This window comes from Narcine bancroftii, chromosome 2 (genome assembly GCF_036971445.1).
Source record: "Narcine bancroftii isolate sNarBan1 chromosome 2, sNarBan1.hap1, whole genome shotgun sequence".
NCBI lineage: Eukaryota > Metazoa > Chordata > Chondrichthyes > Torpediniformes > Narcinidae > Narcine > Narcine bancroftii.
Window position 1 is genome coordinate 51963018 of NC_091470.1, and position 15978 is coordinate 51978995.

The 15978-nt window shown below is 41.1% G+C and overlaps 1 protein-coding gene across 2 annotated transcripts in view; it reads right to left on the reverse strand.

Annotated features, from left to right (window-relative positions):
- Positions 1–1734: 1734 nt before the first annotated feature.
- The window catches only part of stxbp6 (syntaxin binding protein 6 (amisyn)), a 314531-nt gene continuing 300287 nt past the window's right edge, over positions 1735–15978 (reverse strand). Inside the window, exons 6-7 of one of the 2 annotated variants that reach the window (XR_011351231.1) lie at positions 5056–5720; positions 1735–2052 (exon numbers count right to left, since the gene is read on the reverse strand). Coding sequence is in view for 1 of the 2 variants with exons in the window: in XM_069916681.1 (XP_069772782.1) it covers positions 5697–5720 (24 nt within the window). In the remaining variant the exon portion in view is untranslated. Of the gene's footprint in view, positions 2053–4767; positions 5721–15978 lie in introns of those variants that run through there. The other variant, XM_069916681.1, reaches the window with a different exon arrangement.

The following is a 15978-nucleotide window of genomic DNA, read 5'->3' on the forward strand; positions in this document are numbered from 1 at the left end:
ATTCGTTGCTAAGATCTGTAGCCACTGGGGTGCTCTCCACAGAGCGAGCAACTTTTTCCCCACTCCTGACAGTAGTCCACTTTCCTGACCCCCCCAATCCAGGGGTAAGCACTTCCCTGAGTGTTGAATCAATAAATTCCTCGCTCTCTCTGATTAGCCTCAGATCATCTAGCTGCATCTCCATTTCTTTAATTTTTTTCTTAAATGCTTGTGTCTCATTACATCCCCTGCAGGTATGTCCTGTGGAAATGTTTATGGTCTTGTCACCAACCTCCTCACACTCTCTGGTGAGCCTAAGGTCATCTAGTTGGAGCTCCAGTACCTCAACTCGGCCCCTAAGGAACCCCACCTCCTTGCACCTGGCACAGATATGGTCTTTTGGGAGGGTGGAGGTCACCCATGGCTCCCACATCTGGCAACTTGAGCATAGCACCAACCCCATGGACATGGCTCAGCCTTTTAATGGTAGGGTACTCACAATGCACTTTACCTAGGAAGGTCTTTCTCTACGCCTGCTTTTGCCGAAGCCTGATGAGCCAAAGCCTGGAAGTCCCACTCCTTCGCTGGGCCACTCACGCGCTGGGCCTCTTATTTATCTGCCTTTTACCCAATTAACCCCGACACGCTCACCTGCACGGCCTCCCGACCAATGGCCGCCTCCAACGCCGACTCCTCCCCTCAGGCCCTGGTAAGAGACTTTTTAAAAAAAGTTTTCCTACCTGCCCCCGACTCTTTTCTTTTCTGTCTTCTGTCCTCTCCTCTCCCGACTGCATTAAAATGCATTAAACATTAAAATGCACAAGGTCTACAAGCATAAGTCCTGTTCTTTGTGAACTATGTCCAGAATATAGAAACAAATATTCAGTAATAAAGAACATGCAAAATAGAGGTCCCTAAATAAGCCTCTGATTTAGTGCTGTTTAGGAGTCTGATGGTGGAGGGGTAGCAAATGTTCCTGAACCTGTTAGGACAAGTCTTGTCACACTTTTACCTTTCTCCTGATGGCAGCAGCGAGAACAGTATGTGTTGTGAATCCTTGATGACTGCTGCTGCTCTCTGACAGACTGTTCACGATTTCAACATTAAATACAGAGCTTATGGACCTTTGTAACTGAGATTACATTAATCTACTGGGCTGTTTCTGTTGCCTTCCTCTTCCGCATTGACCACAGACTTCCCTTTATCCTTGTCAAGCACCTAATTACTCTTCCTTCTTCCTCATGAGATTCACCTCTGGCCCTCTCGATTCATCCCCACATCACTAACACAACTTCCCTTGCTGACCTCGACACTCCACACTTTGCAAATCTTCCCCAGTCACTGCCAACATTTCCTGAAACCCACCATCCTTGCAATTTACTCTTCAAGGTTGCAGTTACCTCTGAGAAGCAAGTGTATCTAGCAACTTTCAACCTGTCGAGCAAAGCCTTAGTGAATGGAGCCTTAAGACCACTTTACTGAGATGGAGCCTTTCCTTCAACAACTCTGCAATGACCGCATCCTCCTCTCCTTTATCCAGAAGCAGGACCATTTTATGTGGCCTCCGTCACTTTCCACGTAGCTCCTTTCATTATGATAGTTTAGCAATACTTTTATTGTAAGGCTTTGTAAATCATCACACGTTCCAATAGATAGATCAAAGAATAGTTTTAAAAATAACATTTTATAAACAAGATTTAAAATCAATGAATACATGGTCACAAACACATGTCCCTTTCTGCTACATCACTGTCATATATTAATGTACACAAGTTGTTTGGCAATTATGTGTATAGAGTCCTCTGCGAAATTGGAATTCACAGATTTGGATTTTAGTTCAATAATAACACACCAGGGGGCTGATCCTCTTACCTTGTGTCAATCTGTAGTTCCATTCTTGTCAGAAGCTGGAATGCATGTTCTGGGCATTTCCACAGCAGTAATGTTACCTCTGGATGAACACTTAATTGATCAAACAATAGAAGACTTCAGTCCAAATGTTGGTTGATGGGATTGGTGGAGGTTAATCCATATTCAGCAGGGACACTGGGCTAAACATTCTGTTCCTGTGGTCTGCCATGATGTGATGCACAGTAAGAATTTGAATTCATGTTGCTCTTTAGATTAAAAACTTGAAGTACTTGCAAACAAAATAAACATTTTTAAATTATTTTAAGTTCACTGCTTTTAATATTTTTGTAGTTGTGAGGAAGGAATAATTGTGATTTTAACTGAGAAATCAAAATAAAGCCTCATTCAAAGAAACAATCGAAAAGTTCCTGGAAACAACTCATCAAAAATGTGTGCAAGAGAAGGCCATTCGGCCCTTTGAGCTTGCACCACCATCAAATACGATCATGGTTGATCACACAATCTCGGTACCCTACTGAACATTGACTTCACTGCTTGCCTTTACTTCCCCCTTCCCTATTTCCTGCCTTTCCAGTTCTTTCACCTACACAGCCCTACCTTTCCACCCTCCTTAGTGCTGCTTTCCCCTCCCTCCCTTCTCTATCTATCTTCGCCTGCTCTGCCACCCTCCCGCCCCCTCTTTTGTTCTGATGCTTGCCTGCATTTTCTCATTCGTTGATGAAACGTCTGTAATGCATCTCTGCCTTTGTTACATAAAGGACACTGTTTGAGCTGCTGGGTTTCTCCAGCATTTTGTGCTTTAACTCAGAATCCTACCGCTGGTTTCCCCACCCCCCCCCCCCCCCACCCATACTCTTGAGCCACTTTCAGGTGGCCACAATACCCGACTGTAAAGCAGCCTATTGTACTTCTATGCGTCTGTCAGGTGGCCACCTGAAAGTGGAGAACCCGGCCAGGAGGCTTACCTACCTAACCCTGCTCCTTTAGGTATAATATCCTGCTTCAAGAAACCCCCGTTGCACCTGAAAGCAGCTCATGCAAACCTGCTAGCAGCTTTCAGGTGCCTAGCAGTGGGCAGGCTGTTGACCCGCTGACAGCCACCCTCCCCGCTGCTGAAACCTACCTTCCCCACTGCCTGACAGTACCCCTGTGTGGGTCTAAGCAACTGGGGTGGCAGACAGGAGACTACAGGGCTGGGGTGGCCGGCAGGGGACTACGGGGCTGGGGTGGCCGGTGGGGGACTACGGAGCTGGGGTGGCTGGCAGCGGACTAAGGGGCTTACGCACGCACACAAAATCCCCTAAATTTAAAAGGTGAGAGCTTTCGATATCAGGATTCTTGGGGACAGCCGCCCCAACCCCATACTCCCCTGCCGGCCACCCCAGCCCTGTACTCCCCTGTCCCAGCCCCGTACTCCCCTGACCACCACCCCAGCCCCACAGTCCCGCACCAGGGGGCTTCAGGCAGCGGGGAGGGGGCTGTCAGGCAGCGGGGAGGCGAGCTGTCAGGCAGCGGGGAGGCGAGCTGTCAGGCAGCGGGGAGGCGAGCTGTCAGGCAGCGGGGAGGCGGGCTGTCAGACTGGTGCCCCTGCCCGGACTCAGGAGCTGGTGTTTGCTCTGTGGCCCCTCTCCCCGCTTCAGTCCTTTCAGATGGTGGAACACCTCCTTCAGTGCTGCCACCTGAACGTCCCTTCGCAGACACTTGCAGCCTGCTCCGGAGCCACATTCTCCAGGAAATTCCACCTGAAAGCAGCTTTGATCTCTCTTCAGCAAAAAGAGCCAGACCAACTGACTTTTGAATATATCTAATTTATATATTCATTCATTAGGAAATATGGCATCAACAACTTTCTGCGCAAGGGAGTTCTACAATTTCACAAGTTGAGCTCAACTTCCCCAAGTTATTATTTTACTTTCAAGGTACAGACCAGTATGTTACTACACGTATTTTTGGCAATGACAGGGCTTTTTGTGTTAATGTTAATCGTTGTGAACAGCCTTTTTAGACAGATGACTGCAGTGCTCAGGATATCAAAATTTATAAAATTCCAACAATTCTGCTGATGGCCCAACATCATGTTACTGACTCTGCATCTTTGAGTTTGGAACTTGCTTTGTCCACTCAGTTTAACACTGATACTTCAAGCCAAGTATAATCCGACCTGCATAAATGTGATGAAGGTGATGGGGGGTAAATTTCAGACCCGTCTTTTTTCTGCCAAGTAAGTTACTGTTAGAGGAGAAGTGGGGCGAGAAAGGAATGTGTTGTCCCACCTCTTTTGCTCCGGGAAGCTGGCTTGCTGTGTAAAAAGACTCTTCTGTTCTGTGTGAACAAGCAAGCCAGCTTCCAGAGACAGGTCGTGCATACAGCAATAACGCAGGAATTTAGTGTTAAAAAGAGAAACTTTGTCTGTAGCTCCTTCTTGCTGGAACCAATTTTGTTTCTGTCATTAAATTTTACAGATGCGTTAGTGCATTGTTAACTGACGTTACAGGATGACCCTACTGCTCCATCAGCTCATCTCTCCAGCTATTTACATTGCAAACATAATTGGCGGTGAAGCAAAGTTAAAATAAAATGACTTGGGGGAAATGTCCCACGCCAGTAAATTCTGGCCTAAAAACAAAAGAATCTATTCCATGAACAAATAATAGCATTACATAGAAACAGCGAACACTAATGTCATGACTGGGGAACAGAGTGCAGCAGGAGCTTACTAATTAATTGGAATTCTCCCAAACAAGGCTGCACACAGCACAGACCTGCAGTGCTATTATATACAATCCGAATGAAAGACCTAGGACATTTCAAGGAATTATTTTCCAGGTGACTCTGGTAAAATAATCTGCTACTGAAACAAAAATGTTAATAATGAGCAATATCACTTATCAAATAATCTTTCTTTTACAAATAAGGTGTGAAGCACAATCTTTTAATGACAACTGAGACTGAAACAACAAAATAGAGTACTAGCCAACACACGGAAGAGACAGGCACAGAACCTTACAGTAGGCACTCTGTTGCAGTTAAAATGAACAAGGTATACCGAGTAACCGGATTGCCTTTCCATTTAAAACAGATGTACGTAATCAATAGCAATTTTTCCAGCATTCCTTGCTGTAGAACACCAGTTAAATGACAATCTTATCAACTGTCTGAACTTACAACATGGAACAGATACATTTTAGAATACGAGACATTTACCTGAATATCTTTATTTCCAGATGCTACTTAATAAGATATAAGTACTAATCTCCAGATAGAAGTTTAAAGATCTTGAGTTTCCCTCACTGCATTCACAGCAATAAGTCCAATAAATCAGGAAGAGTGTCGAGTGTAGGTTTCGCACTTGTAAGAACAATGACTTGTAGATTTCAAAAGGAAGTCATGTCATTAAAATTAACACAACGTATTGCTTCGTCACTGACTTTGTGACTGTTGATTGAGAAGTCCAATTCCTATATGGCAGACCAGTTCCGAAAACAAAATTCCAACCAGCCACAGTCTTCCCTTCACCTTTATCCAAGATATTTAAATGGGTTGCTTGAAAAATTGAAAACTTTAATATTGAAGGGAACAACACAACACTTGTTAAAACCAGTTTGCATGACGTGAAAATCTACATGGGTAATGATTGTGGACCAAAGCCTTGGAATCTAACGGCAACGAAAAATTAAGCTGGTATATTTCTTCATCTTAAACATTGCTCATTAAAATGTAAAAAAAATATTGAAACAGATACTAATATTGGCAGCATTGAGTTTGACGGAATAAGTTTCCAATAAAGGAAATAAATGTGTCTGATGATCACTCTGGATAGAGCTCACAAGTTGTTTGGCAACTGCTCAGCATTTGTGTTTCATTGCAAGCTGGAAGAGGGGTGAGGGAGTGGTGGAAGGAAGAGGAAAAACAAGATATATAATTGTTACTCATTTGGAGCAGTACATATTTAGTCAGTAGTGATAGAATCTCAATGCTAAATGTCAGTACCAATTTATGCATTTGACGAGGAGGGTCAAATATCTACATTAAAAATGATTAAAAAAGTACATCAGTGCAATTGTTACTCAACCAACAATAGAGATGAAACCAAATCTTCACCTCAGAAGCAAGAACTTGACTGACTTGAAATCCAACTAAATATTAAGGATGATGTGACTGATATTATTTTCTGCCACAATATGGATTAAATCCAGTGCCGGATTTAGGCATAAGCTAAATAAGATACAGCTTAGGGCCTCACAATCTGCAGGGGTCTCAAAAATACATTAATGCATGTTAAAACTCTTTAAAAAATTACATGTAAGTATTGTTTCCAGGTTGTACTATATTATAATCTATGCTAGAGATCAATCCCACCAAATGATAAATATGAAATCAGTAAATGCATTTATATGAAAATAATTTGAATGGTAATTTTTTAACATGGGGCCTCCAAGCTTTATATAGCTTAGAGCCTCACCAATTCTAAATCTGGCACTGGTCAAATCAGAAAGCCTCCTGAATCCTAATAAGACAACTTCAATAGGAACCTTCCTTAAATATGCAATTTCACATTGAATCATTGGAAATGGCTGTTTCTTAGCAGTCGGTGTGAATGACAGTTGCAAGAAGCTCATTTCCAGCTTCAAAGAAAGACCTTTGCTTTATTTTAAACTTCGCACCAAATAGATAACGTTATAGACTCATTACTTCAGAGTTGTTCAGCAGCATTTAGTTTTTTTCTGACTTGTGGATAACATGCCACTAATTGCAACAAAACAAGCGGTCTGAAATTCCACGGTGAAGTCAATTTCTCCACATCATCAGACTCCTGAATGAACCCCATAACAGTGCTATGATGCTTCCCTTACTTTGCACTAAGTGCTCATTTTCATTTCACTTCCTGTTATGTCACAGTCTAGCAGCAATGGAAATTCACCAAGACTGTTTTTTTAATTTTAAAACACTATATTTATTAATAACTATTAATAATATAACACATTAATCAAATCAAACCCAACTATGTGTGAATGTACATGCATGCATATTACCCAAACCATTATAGCTTCGGCACAATACTGGAAAGTCATTCCGAAGTTCAGTATTAGAAATCACAGAAATAAACATGAAGGAGATGGGAGAGACTGAGTGACCAGACTCCTGAAAACTCACAAATTCTTGTTGAGTTTCTTCCAGAGAAATATCCTTTCATACGAATGGTTGTCACAAATCCAAAGCACGTGACTTCTGCATTGCTTCCAAAACCCAGGTATGGGTCAATCGAAATGACCATTACTTTGGTCATGATCCAGTGCATCAATTCTCCTTTTCCTTTGGTCATGGTGAGGTTTAATAATTCCCCTGACAGGGAGAATCAGCTGAATTGTCCATTATCACACTGAGTCATTCCAGCTCAGTGTTCGAAGAGGTGGCCATTGGTCATACTGTGCTGTTTCTTCAGTGTTCCATTCACGATTCTCTCACCACTTGTGTCCCTGGAGAAAGCCACAAATGTTCTTTCTCCTCTCCAAAGTAGAGAATTTGGGTACAGCCTGCACTATCTGTTGCAGCTTGTGCTAGCCCTTAAAGTGATACTCACACTACCACCCCCAACACAGAAAATTTAAGAGAAAAAATTTAACTGCCACCTACAATGTTTGAAATAATACATTCATGATTGATAATAATACAGACAAATAAAACATTTTTCAGCAGCGGATACAAATAATAAGTTTAATTTTGCTGCCAAACATTGCAAATTTAACATCTTGACAGGCAATCCAATTACATTATCCTTGTCTCTAATATGAGCTATCATTAAATCATATTCCTGCAGAATTAGACCCCAGTTTAACAATTGCATATTTTTCATTTTACTCAAGAACACACAAGTGGTCCCTGAGCTGTGCAGATGTGAACATCAAAATGCTGCAAAGCCAGTACGTGACAGTAATTCCTTCTCTATGGTAGAATAATTATTTTGATGTTCATTGAATTTCTTGGATATGTAAGCCACTGTCATCACAACATTCTTTTGTAATAACACTGCTCCAGCAGCTTTATCACTAGCATCGACTGCTAAAAAAAATGGCTTCTCAAAGTCAGGTGACTTAAGCACAAGCTGGTGACATAAAAAGGCTTTCATTTTATCAAATGCTTCCTGACAAAGTTCTGTCCAAACCAACTTTTCACCCTTCTTTCTTTGAAGGTTAATCAAAGGAAGGGTGATATCAGTAAATATTTTTACAGAACTTTCGATATTACCCCTCCATTGCCAAAAATCCAACAGTTTTCTTACCCGTAGGATTGGAAACTCAGAAATCATCTGAACTTTTGCCTGAACAGGCGCCAACTTGCCTTAACCAACAACATACCCAAGATAAGTCACAGTAGCATGGCCGAATTCACTTTTAGCTTAATTAACAGTAAAGTTTGCTTTTGAAAGTTTGTCAAAGAATTTCTCTAACTTAGAGAGATGTGGTTCCGAGGTTTCATTTTCCATAACCAAATGATCAATATAAGCATCTTTATGCTCTAAACCTTGAATCACAGAATTAATCATTCTTTGGAATGTCCCTGGAGCATTTTTCATTCCAAATGGTAAAACATTATATTCATATAACCCTGATAAGGTCACAAATGCAGAAATTTTCCTACCTCTGTCTGTTAAGGGAACACACCAGTAACCTTTTATTAAGTTCATCTTCATAAGAAACAGCCTTTCCAACCTTGTCCACATATCATCCACCCTAGGGATAGGATAAGCATCTGTCTTTGTTACCTCAGTAACTTTTCTATAATCAGTGCAAAATCTCACCGTCCCATCTGGTTTAGGCACCAGGACACAAGGTAAACTCCAATCTGAGGTAGAATGTCCAATAATATCATTATTTAAATATATATTCAATCTCTTGAACAACCAGACAACAATTTTCAACATTCATGCTATATGGATATTGTTTGATGGGTTTTGCATTCCAACATCAACATCATGCCAAGTTATTGGAGTTTTCTTTGGAACATCTGAAAACAGCTTCTTAAATTTTAAAATTAGCCGTTTCATTTGTTCCTTTTTCGGGGGCTGAAGATGAGCCAACTTATCATCCAAATTCTGCAAAACACTGGAATTAGACAGATAAACAGGACAATGTTGTGTTTGAAGTGACCTTCACATCAGTTCGTACCATCTTACGGTTCCTAGAACTCCTTAGTTCTATCAGCAATCAATACTGCTGGTGAAGGTTGTTCTTTGCTAAAAGCCAAGTTCTCAAAATAAGATTTTAACATGTTGACATGGCAACTTTGTGTTTTACGTCTCTGATCCAGTGTTCTAACTGCGTAGCTGACTTCATTCACCTTTGACTCTATTTCATACGGATCTAAAATTAGCCCTAAGGGATTGGAATTTGTTGGGAAAAAGATTAACCCTTTATTCCCTGTTTAAAAAGTTCTCACCCCAGCCTTTTTTTGTATCTTACCAGTCCTTCATTTTGCCTTGAACCATTTTCAAATTCTCTTGAGCTAGTTTAAAGACAAATTCAACTGTACATCTTCATTAACTCATTGTTCCTTCAATAACACTAAAGGTTCTCTAACTTGGCATCCAAACACCAGCTCAAAAGGACTACACCTCATGGTTCTTGCACAGATTTTCTCACTGCAAACAAAAGCAAATGGACACCCTCATTCCAGTCCTTCTCATTCTCAAACAATAGGTCCTCATCATGGTTTTGAGGGTCGAATGGAGCCTCTTCAAGGCCCCTTGAGATTCTGGATGATGTGGAGATGATGCGATTTAGTTAGCTCCTAATTTATAAACTACCTGCTCAAACAGCCCTAACATGAAATTACTTCCCTGGTCTAATTGAATCTCTTTAGGCAAATCGACTAAAGTGAAAAATCTCATAAGAGCTTTGGACACAGCTTTAGGCTTAATATTTCTAAGTGGTATTGCTTCTGGAAACCTGGAAGCTGTACACATAACTGTTAACAAATATTGATTCCCAACTTTTGTCTTGGGCAATGGGCCAACATAATTCACAATATCTTTAGAAAAGGGTTAGTCAAAAGCAGGAACGGGTTGTAATGGAACCACTGGGGGACTCTTATTGGGATTACCCACAACCTGACAGATGAGACAGGTCCAGCAAAATGTTACATCTTTTCTTAAACTAGGCCAGTAGAATTGTTTCATAATCTTATACCTAGTTTTCCTTACACCCAGATGACCACCCAAGGATGTGCTCTCAGTCAACATTAAAATTTCATCCCTATAGGTTTTAGGAACTCCAACGTGGTGCCCATTTTTCACTGGCAGGGATATCAGGTGGTCTCCACTTCCTCATCAACACATTATAGCCAAATAATAGCCAACTGGCATTTTCTTAGTTTCATCTTCAGTAAGATCGGGATCTTTGTTCTGTTCCACCATAAACTCTTTTCAGGGTATTTAAAAAAATTGGATCAATGAAAATATCTGAAACAAATCCAAAATCCTCATTTATCCAAATTTTTTTGGAGCCGAACTGACTGGAGACCTCTGGCACCTGGTGCCAGCAGGAGTGGATCTCGGGCTCCCAGCACCGGCAACAGCGGACCTCGGGCTCCCGGCGTCAGCAGCAGTGGATCTCGGGCTCCTGGGCATGAGTGGGGCCTCAGTGGGGAAGTGTCGGTGATTGGGTGAGAATTAAACATTATTTTAATGCTTAAGAAGCCTTGCCTTGTTTTTTGTGGTTGTTTAAACACTGTTACAAGTGATTTGCTGTTGCTACTAGGCTGTTTTTTTAAAAATGACCAGATCGCCAAAAAAAAAAGTTTATCTGAAATAATCCTGGCAATTTTGGATAATCAGAGTTGAACTGTATATGAATTTGTATTTTTCTCATCAATACCACCGTACCACAGGGACACCTTTGCCCTCTGCAAGGTCATTTCCTAATAACAATAAAACTCCCTCCACTGGTAAACTTGATTGGATCCTTATTGTAACAGGTCCATCAACTAATGCTGATCCTATCCAGTGCAGAGGTATTGACTCTGGATCACCCCGCAGACCTCGAATCAAATATATTTTACCCGTGGCATTCTCATCAGCAAACTCCAAAACACTATCCAACATGAGTGACTGGGTAGCCCCAGTATCTCAAAGGATTTTCACTGTCACTTGTGGTGAACCTTCCTTTACTGAAACCGCACTGACTGACACCAAATATTTGAATTCTTCCCTAATGTTATCAGCAGGTTTGGAACCTTTTTGATTTTTGTGTTTCATCTCTCCTTTTCTTTCTTTCTTTTTCTCAGCAGAGAACAATTTGCTATCACGTTACCAGGTTTCTTACAATAGTGGCAAAGGGGACCTGAAGGTTTTTCCTTTACTTGTTTCTCTGCATCTTTATCCCTAGCACTACTTCCCAATGTATTTCAAAAAGGAATTTAATCATTCTAATTGAAAATCAATCGATCAATAAGCTCCAATTTTGTTCAGATCCTGGACGAGTCCCCAATTTGTTATACTGCAGACCAGCAGCAATGGAAGTTCACCAAGGCAGTGTTATATTTTCTTTTACAATGCTATATTTATCGATAACTTAATAATATAAAACATTAATCAAATCAAACCCAACTATGTGCGCACGCATGCCAGGTACCCAAGCCATTGCACAATTCTGGAAAGTAATTCCAAAGTTCAGTCTTAGAAATACATTGTCGAAACACAGACCTTTAAACTGATGCACAGAAGTAATAACGAAGGAGATGGGAGATACTGCCGAAAACTCATGAATCCTTGTCGAGTTTCTTCCAGAGAAATATCCTTTCATATGAACAGTTGTCACAAATCCCTCTTTCCTTGCATAGGGGAAATGAAATGTGTGACTTCCATGATGCTTCCAAAGGGTCAATCAAAATGACCATTACTTTGTTCACAATCTGATGCAGCAATTCTCCTTTTCCTTTGGTCACGGTAGGGTTCAATAATTCCTTTGACAGGGAGAATCAGCCAAATTGTCCATTATCACACAGAGTGATTCCTGCTCAGTGTACGATGAGATGGCCACTAGTCATAATGTGCTGTTTTCTTCAGTGTTCCATGACTCTCTCTCCACCTATTTTTTTTTCCTCTCCAAAATAGTGAATTTGGGTATATTCCGTACTAGCTGTTTCCACCCAGTCTCTCCACAGTTATGAATGGTTGCAGCCTGTACTAGCTCTTAAAGTTATACTCACACTACATAAAACAGCTCATAATACTCCATACTCTGTAATTGTATTCTTGCCTCCTTTTTGTATCTTAGTGTGAATGTTACAGTTGACCTGTTAGATTACTTGTGCAAGAACCCCCCTTCCCACTGTACCAGGTGTAATGTGACCATTAAACTTAAATTGAAAATTTCATGACAGAAAACCTCAGGAAGCAGCTTTGAAGACAACTGAAAGGGCCAGTAACTGCCCAAATACAAACTGTACAGGGACTTGAGAGGGCAAGTGACCATATGCTCAAATACAAACCGTACAGGGACAAATCCTAACAATGTGTTAGTTGAAGACACACTGATATTGTAAATGTGCCAGAACGAGGGAGATGCCAGTAATCCCACACATGACTGCTGCTACTGTGACTTGCCAGGTGTCTAATATTGCAGCACTCCTGTGCCAAGGTTCATGTCTCAATCCTACTGGCTGAACTCTGCCAACAACATCCTGATCATAGCACTGTGGCAGACTGCAAACTTTTCTGTAGTTCTTCAATGATTGTGGTGGGAAACCTGCCCACTGGACTAGTGCCAGCTAAGGCCAGACTGCTGAACAGTGAGTCCGTTCATTTAAATGGGAAAAAGAAACTGTAAGGGGCATAATCTAATAATTTCTTTGATTATTTCAAAATGTAAAAGTGATTCAAATGTACGATTTGATTTTGAATGTACGTGTTTAATAATATTTAACAGTTGTACGATTCAGATTAAGTCAGTAGTTGATCAGATGACATGGCTCCAGCAACATTCAACGGATCCACACCACTCCTGACAAAGTGGTCAGGTTGATTGGCACTTCATCCACTGCCTAGATTGTCATGCCTGGGCAACACTGGGTTCTTCAACACAGGGCTCGGCAACAACTTGCTTTGTCAATTCAAACAGCCATTGCCAAGTCTACAACCTTTACCACAGAGGAGCTTGAGTGTAGAAAGTGCAGGAGAACACCAATATCTCCAAGGCACCTTCCCCGACGTGTGTTCCTTCCTGACATGAAATAGACAACCTTTTCTTCAACGTCAGCAAGATAAAGGAGTTGGATACAATCCCCAAAGCTCGGTTTCCAGTCCACATCAATGGTGGAGATGGAAGATAGTTTCGCGTTCCTAGAGGTAAACATTTCCAGTCACTTGTCCTGTGACCATGTCGATGCAATAGCCAAAAATGTGCACCAGCATCTCTACTCCCTCAGAAGCATGAGGAAATAAGGCACATCACTTGCATTCCTTAACAACTTTTACAGGAGCACCATCCTAACAGGGTGCTTCACTTTGTGATACAGGAACTGCTCCGCCCAAGACCGCAATAAACTGCAGAAAGTTGTGAACGTGGCTCAGACCATCACATATATCCCTCTCGCTTCCATCAACTTCATCTATAGCTCCTGCTGCCTTAGTGAATCAGCCAACATATTAAAAGACTCATCCCACCTCCCTGCCATTATCAGACTCCTGAATGAACCTCAAAATTGCAAAATTATATTGTCTTTTCTTCATACAAACTGAACTCTCTCTGTACCCTGGATGCGCTTTATTGTTATATGATGCATGAAACATACCATAGTCTGCCTGCAAAGCTAACTCACTCCATTTTTGATGCATGACAATATGCTTGAACTACATCACAGTTCCTTTGTTTTCACTTCAATTAGAAAAGGTTTAACAGACTAATCAGTAGTAGCTGCAAAATATTAAACCCATGAAAACAGATTGAAGAATTGCCATTTTTGCAAATAAACTTGAAAGATCAGAACCGGATTGCACATAAGAATTTTTCTGATCTGTTATTGATCAGCAAGTAAGAATTTTGGTGCATATATATATTGTACAAAGTATATGACCATATAACCATATACGGAGCGGAAACAGGCCATGTTGGCCTTTCGAGTCTGTACCGGTTCACTGATTTTGTGCGCCCTCTTCAGGCAATGGTCCCGATGGGTTTGGCCCTCGAATTCCAACTTCAGTGGCTGAATTCTTCTGTTATTCCACCTTGGCAAACTCCAAGAGTCTCGTTCAGTAAACTCATTGACATTATTACCATTTGTGAGGTTACATTTGGAATATTGAGTGGAAATTGCAATCTGTATTCAGACCAGCCACTTGCTTTTGGAAAGTTGTAAGAAAGATCACAGAGTTGGGGCTTTAAAGTATGAAACCAGAACTAAACCATTTCAGTTGCAAATGACAACCATAGTGCCAAGGGCATGAGAGGACCACGAAATATCAGTACATTTAATTCCAGAAAATTACTCAGATCAAGTATGAAAACAACCAAGTTTCAAATGAATCAAGAACATTTTTGACTGAAGTTGTGAAGCCCAATGGAATAACTTAACAGAAAAGTTAATGTGTCCTAATTAACTCAGTTAGCTGGGGATGGATTTAAAAAAAAACACAAGAACTACCATAATTATATATTTGAAGAACCAACTTGCATCTGTGTGAGATTTTTATAAGGGTCTTTTGAAATTATGAACTGGCCAAAGTTTAGGATATGGGTGGACAGTACACATATCTTGGAAAATATAACATATAACATAACATAACAATTACAGCACGGAAACAGGCCATTAGACCCTTCTAGTCCGCACCGAACCAAACACCCCTTTCTAGTCCCACCTCCCTGCACAATGCCCATAACCCTCCATCTTCTTCTCATCCATATACCTGTCCAACCTTTTCTTAAATAATACAATTGACTCCGCCGCCACTATTTCTCCCGGAAGATCATTCCACACAGCTACCACTCTCTGAGTAAAGAAGTTCCCCCTCATGTTACCTCTAAACCTCTGCCCCTTAATTCTTAACTCATGTCCTCTTGTTTTAAACTTTCCTCCTCTTAACGGAAATAGTCTATCCACATCCATTCTGTCTATCCCTTTCATAATCTTAAATACTTCTATCAAATCCCCTCTCAACCTTCTACGCTCCAAAGAATAAAGACCTAATCTGTCCAATCTCTCCCCATACTCCAGATGCTTAAACCCAGGCAACATTTTGGTAAACCTTCTCTGCACTCTCTCCACTCTGTTTATATCCTTCCTATAATTAGGCGACCAGAACTGCACACAGAACTCCAAATTAGGCCGCACCAACTTCTTATACAATCTCAACATCACCTCCCAACTCCTATATTCCATGCAATGATTGATAAAGGCCAGCATACTAAAAGCCTTCTTCACCACCCTATTCACGTGAGTTTCTACCTTCAGGGAACGATGTACCGTTACTCCTAAATCTTTCTGCTCTTCTGTATTCCTCAATGCTCTCCCATTTACCACATATGTCCTATTCTGATTCTTCTTACCAAAATGAAGCACCTCACACTTATCAGCATTAAATTCCATCTGCCATTTTTCAGCCCACTTTTCTAAGCAGCCCAAATCCCTCTGCAATCCTTGAAAACCTTCTTCATTATCCACTATTCCACCTATCTTAGTATCGTCTGCATATTTACTAATCCAATTCACCACCCCATCATCTAGATCATTAATGTATATAACGAACAACAATGGGCCCAATACAGATCCTTGAGGCACACCACTGGTCACCGGCCTCCAACCTGACAGACAATTATCCACTACCACTCTCTGGCCTCTCCCTTTCAGCCAATGTTCAATCCATTTGACTATCTCAAAATTTATACCTAAAGACTGCACCTTCCTAACTAACCTTCCATGTGGTACCTTATCGAAGGCCTTACTGAAGTCCATATAGACAACATCCACTGTGCTACCCTCATCCACATTCCTAGTCACCTCTTCAAAAAATTCAATCAGATTGGTCAAACATGACCTTCCTCCCACAAATCCATGTTGAGTGCTCCTGATCAGACCCTGTCTATCCAGATGTTTATAAGTACTATCTCTAAGAATTTTCTCCATTAATTTACC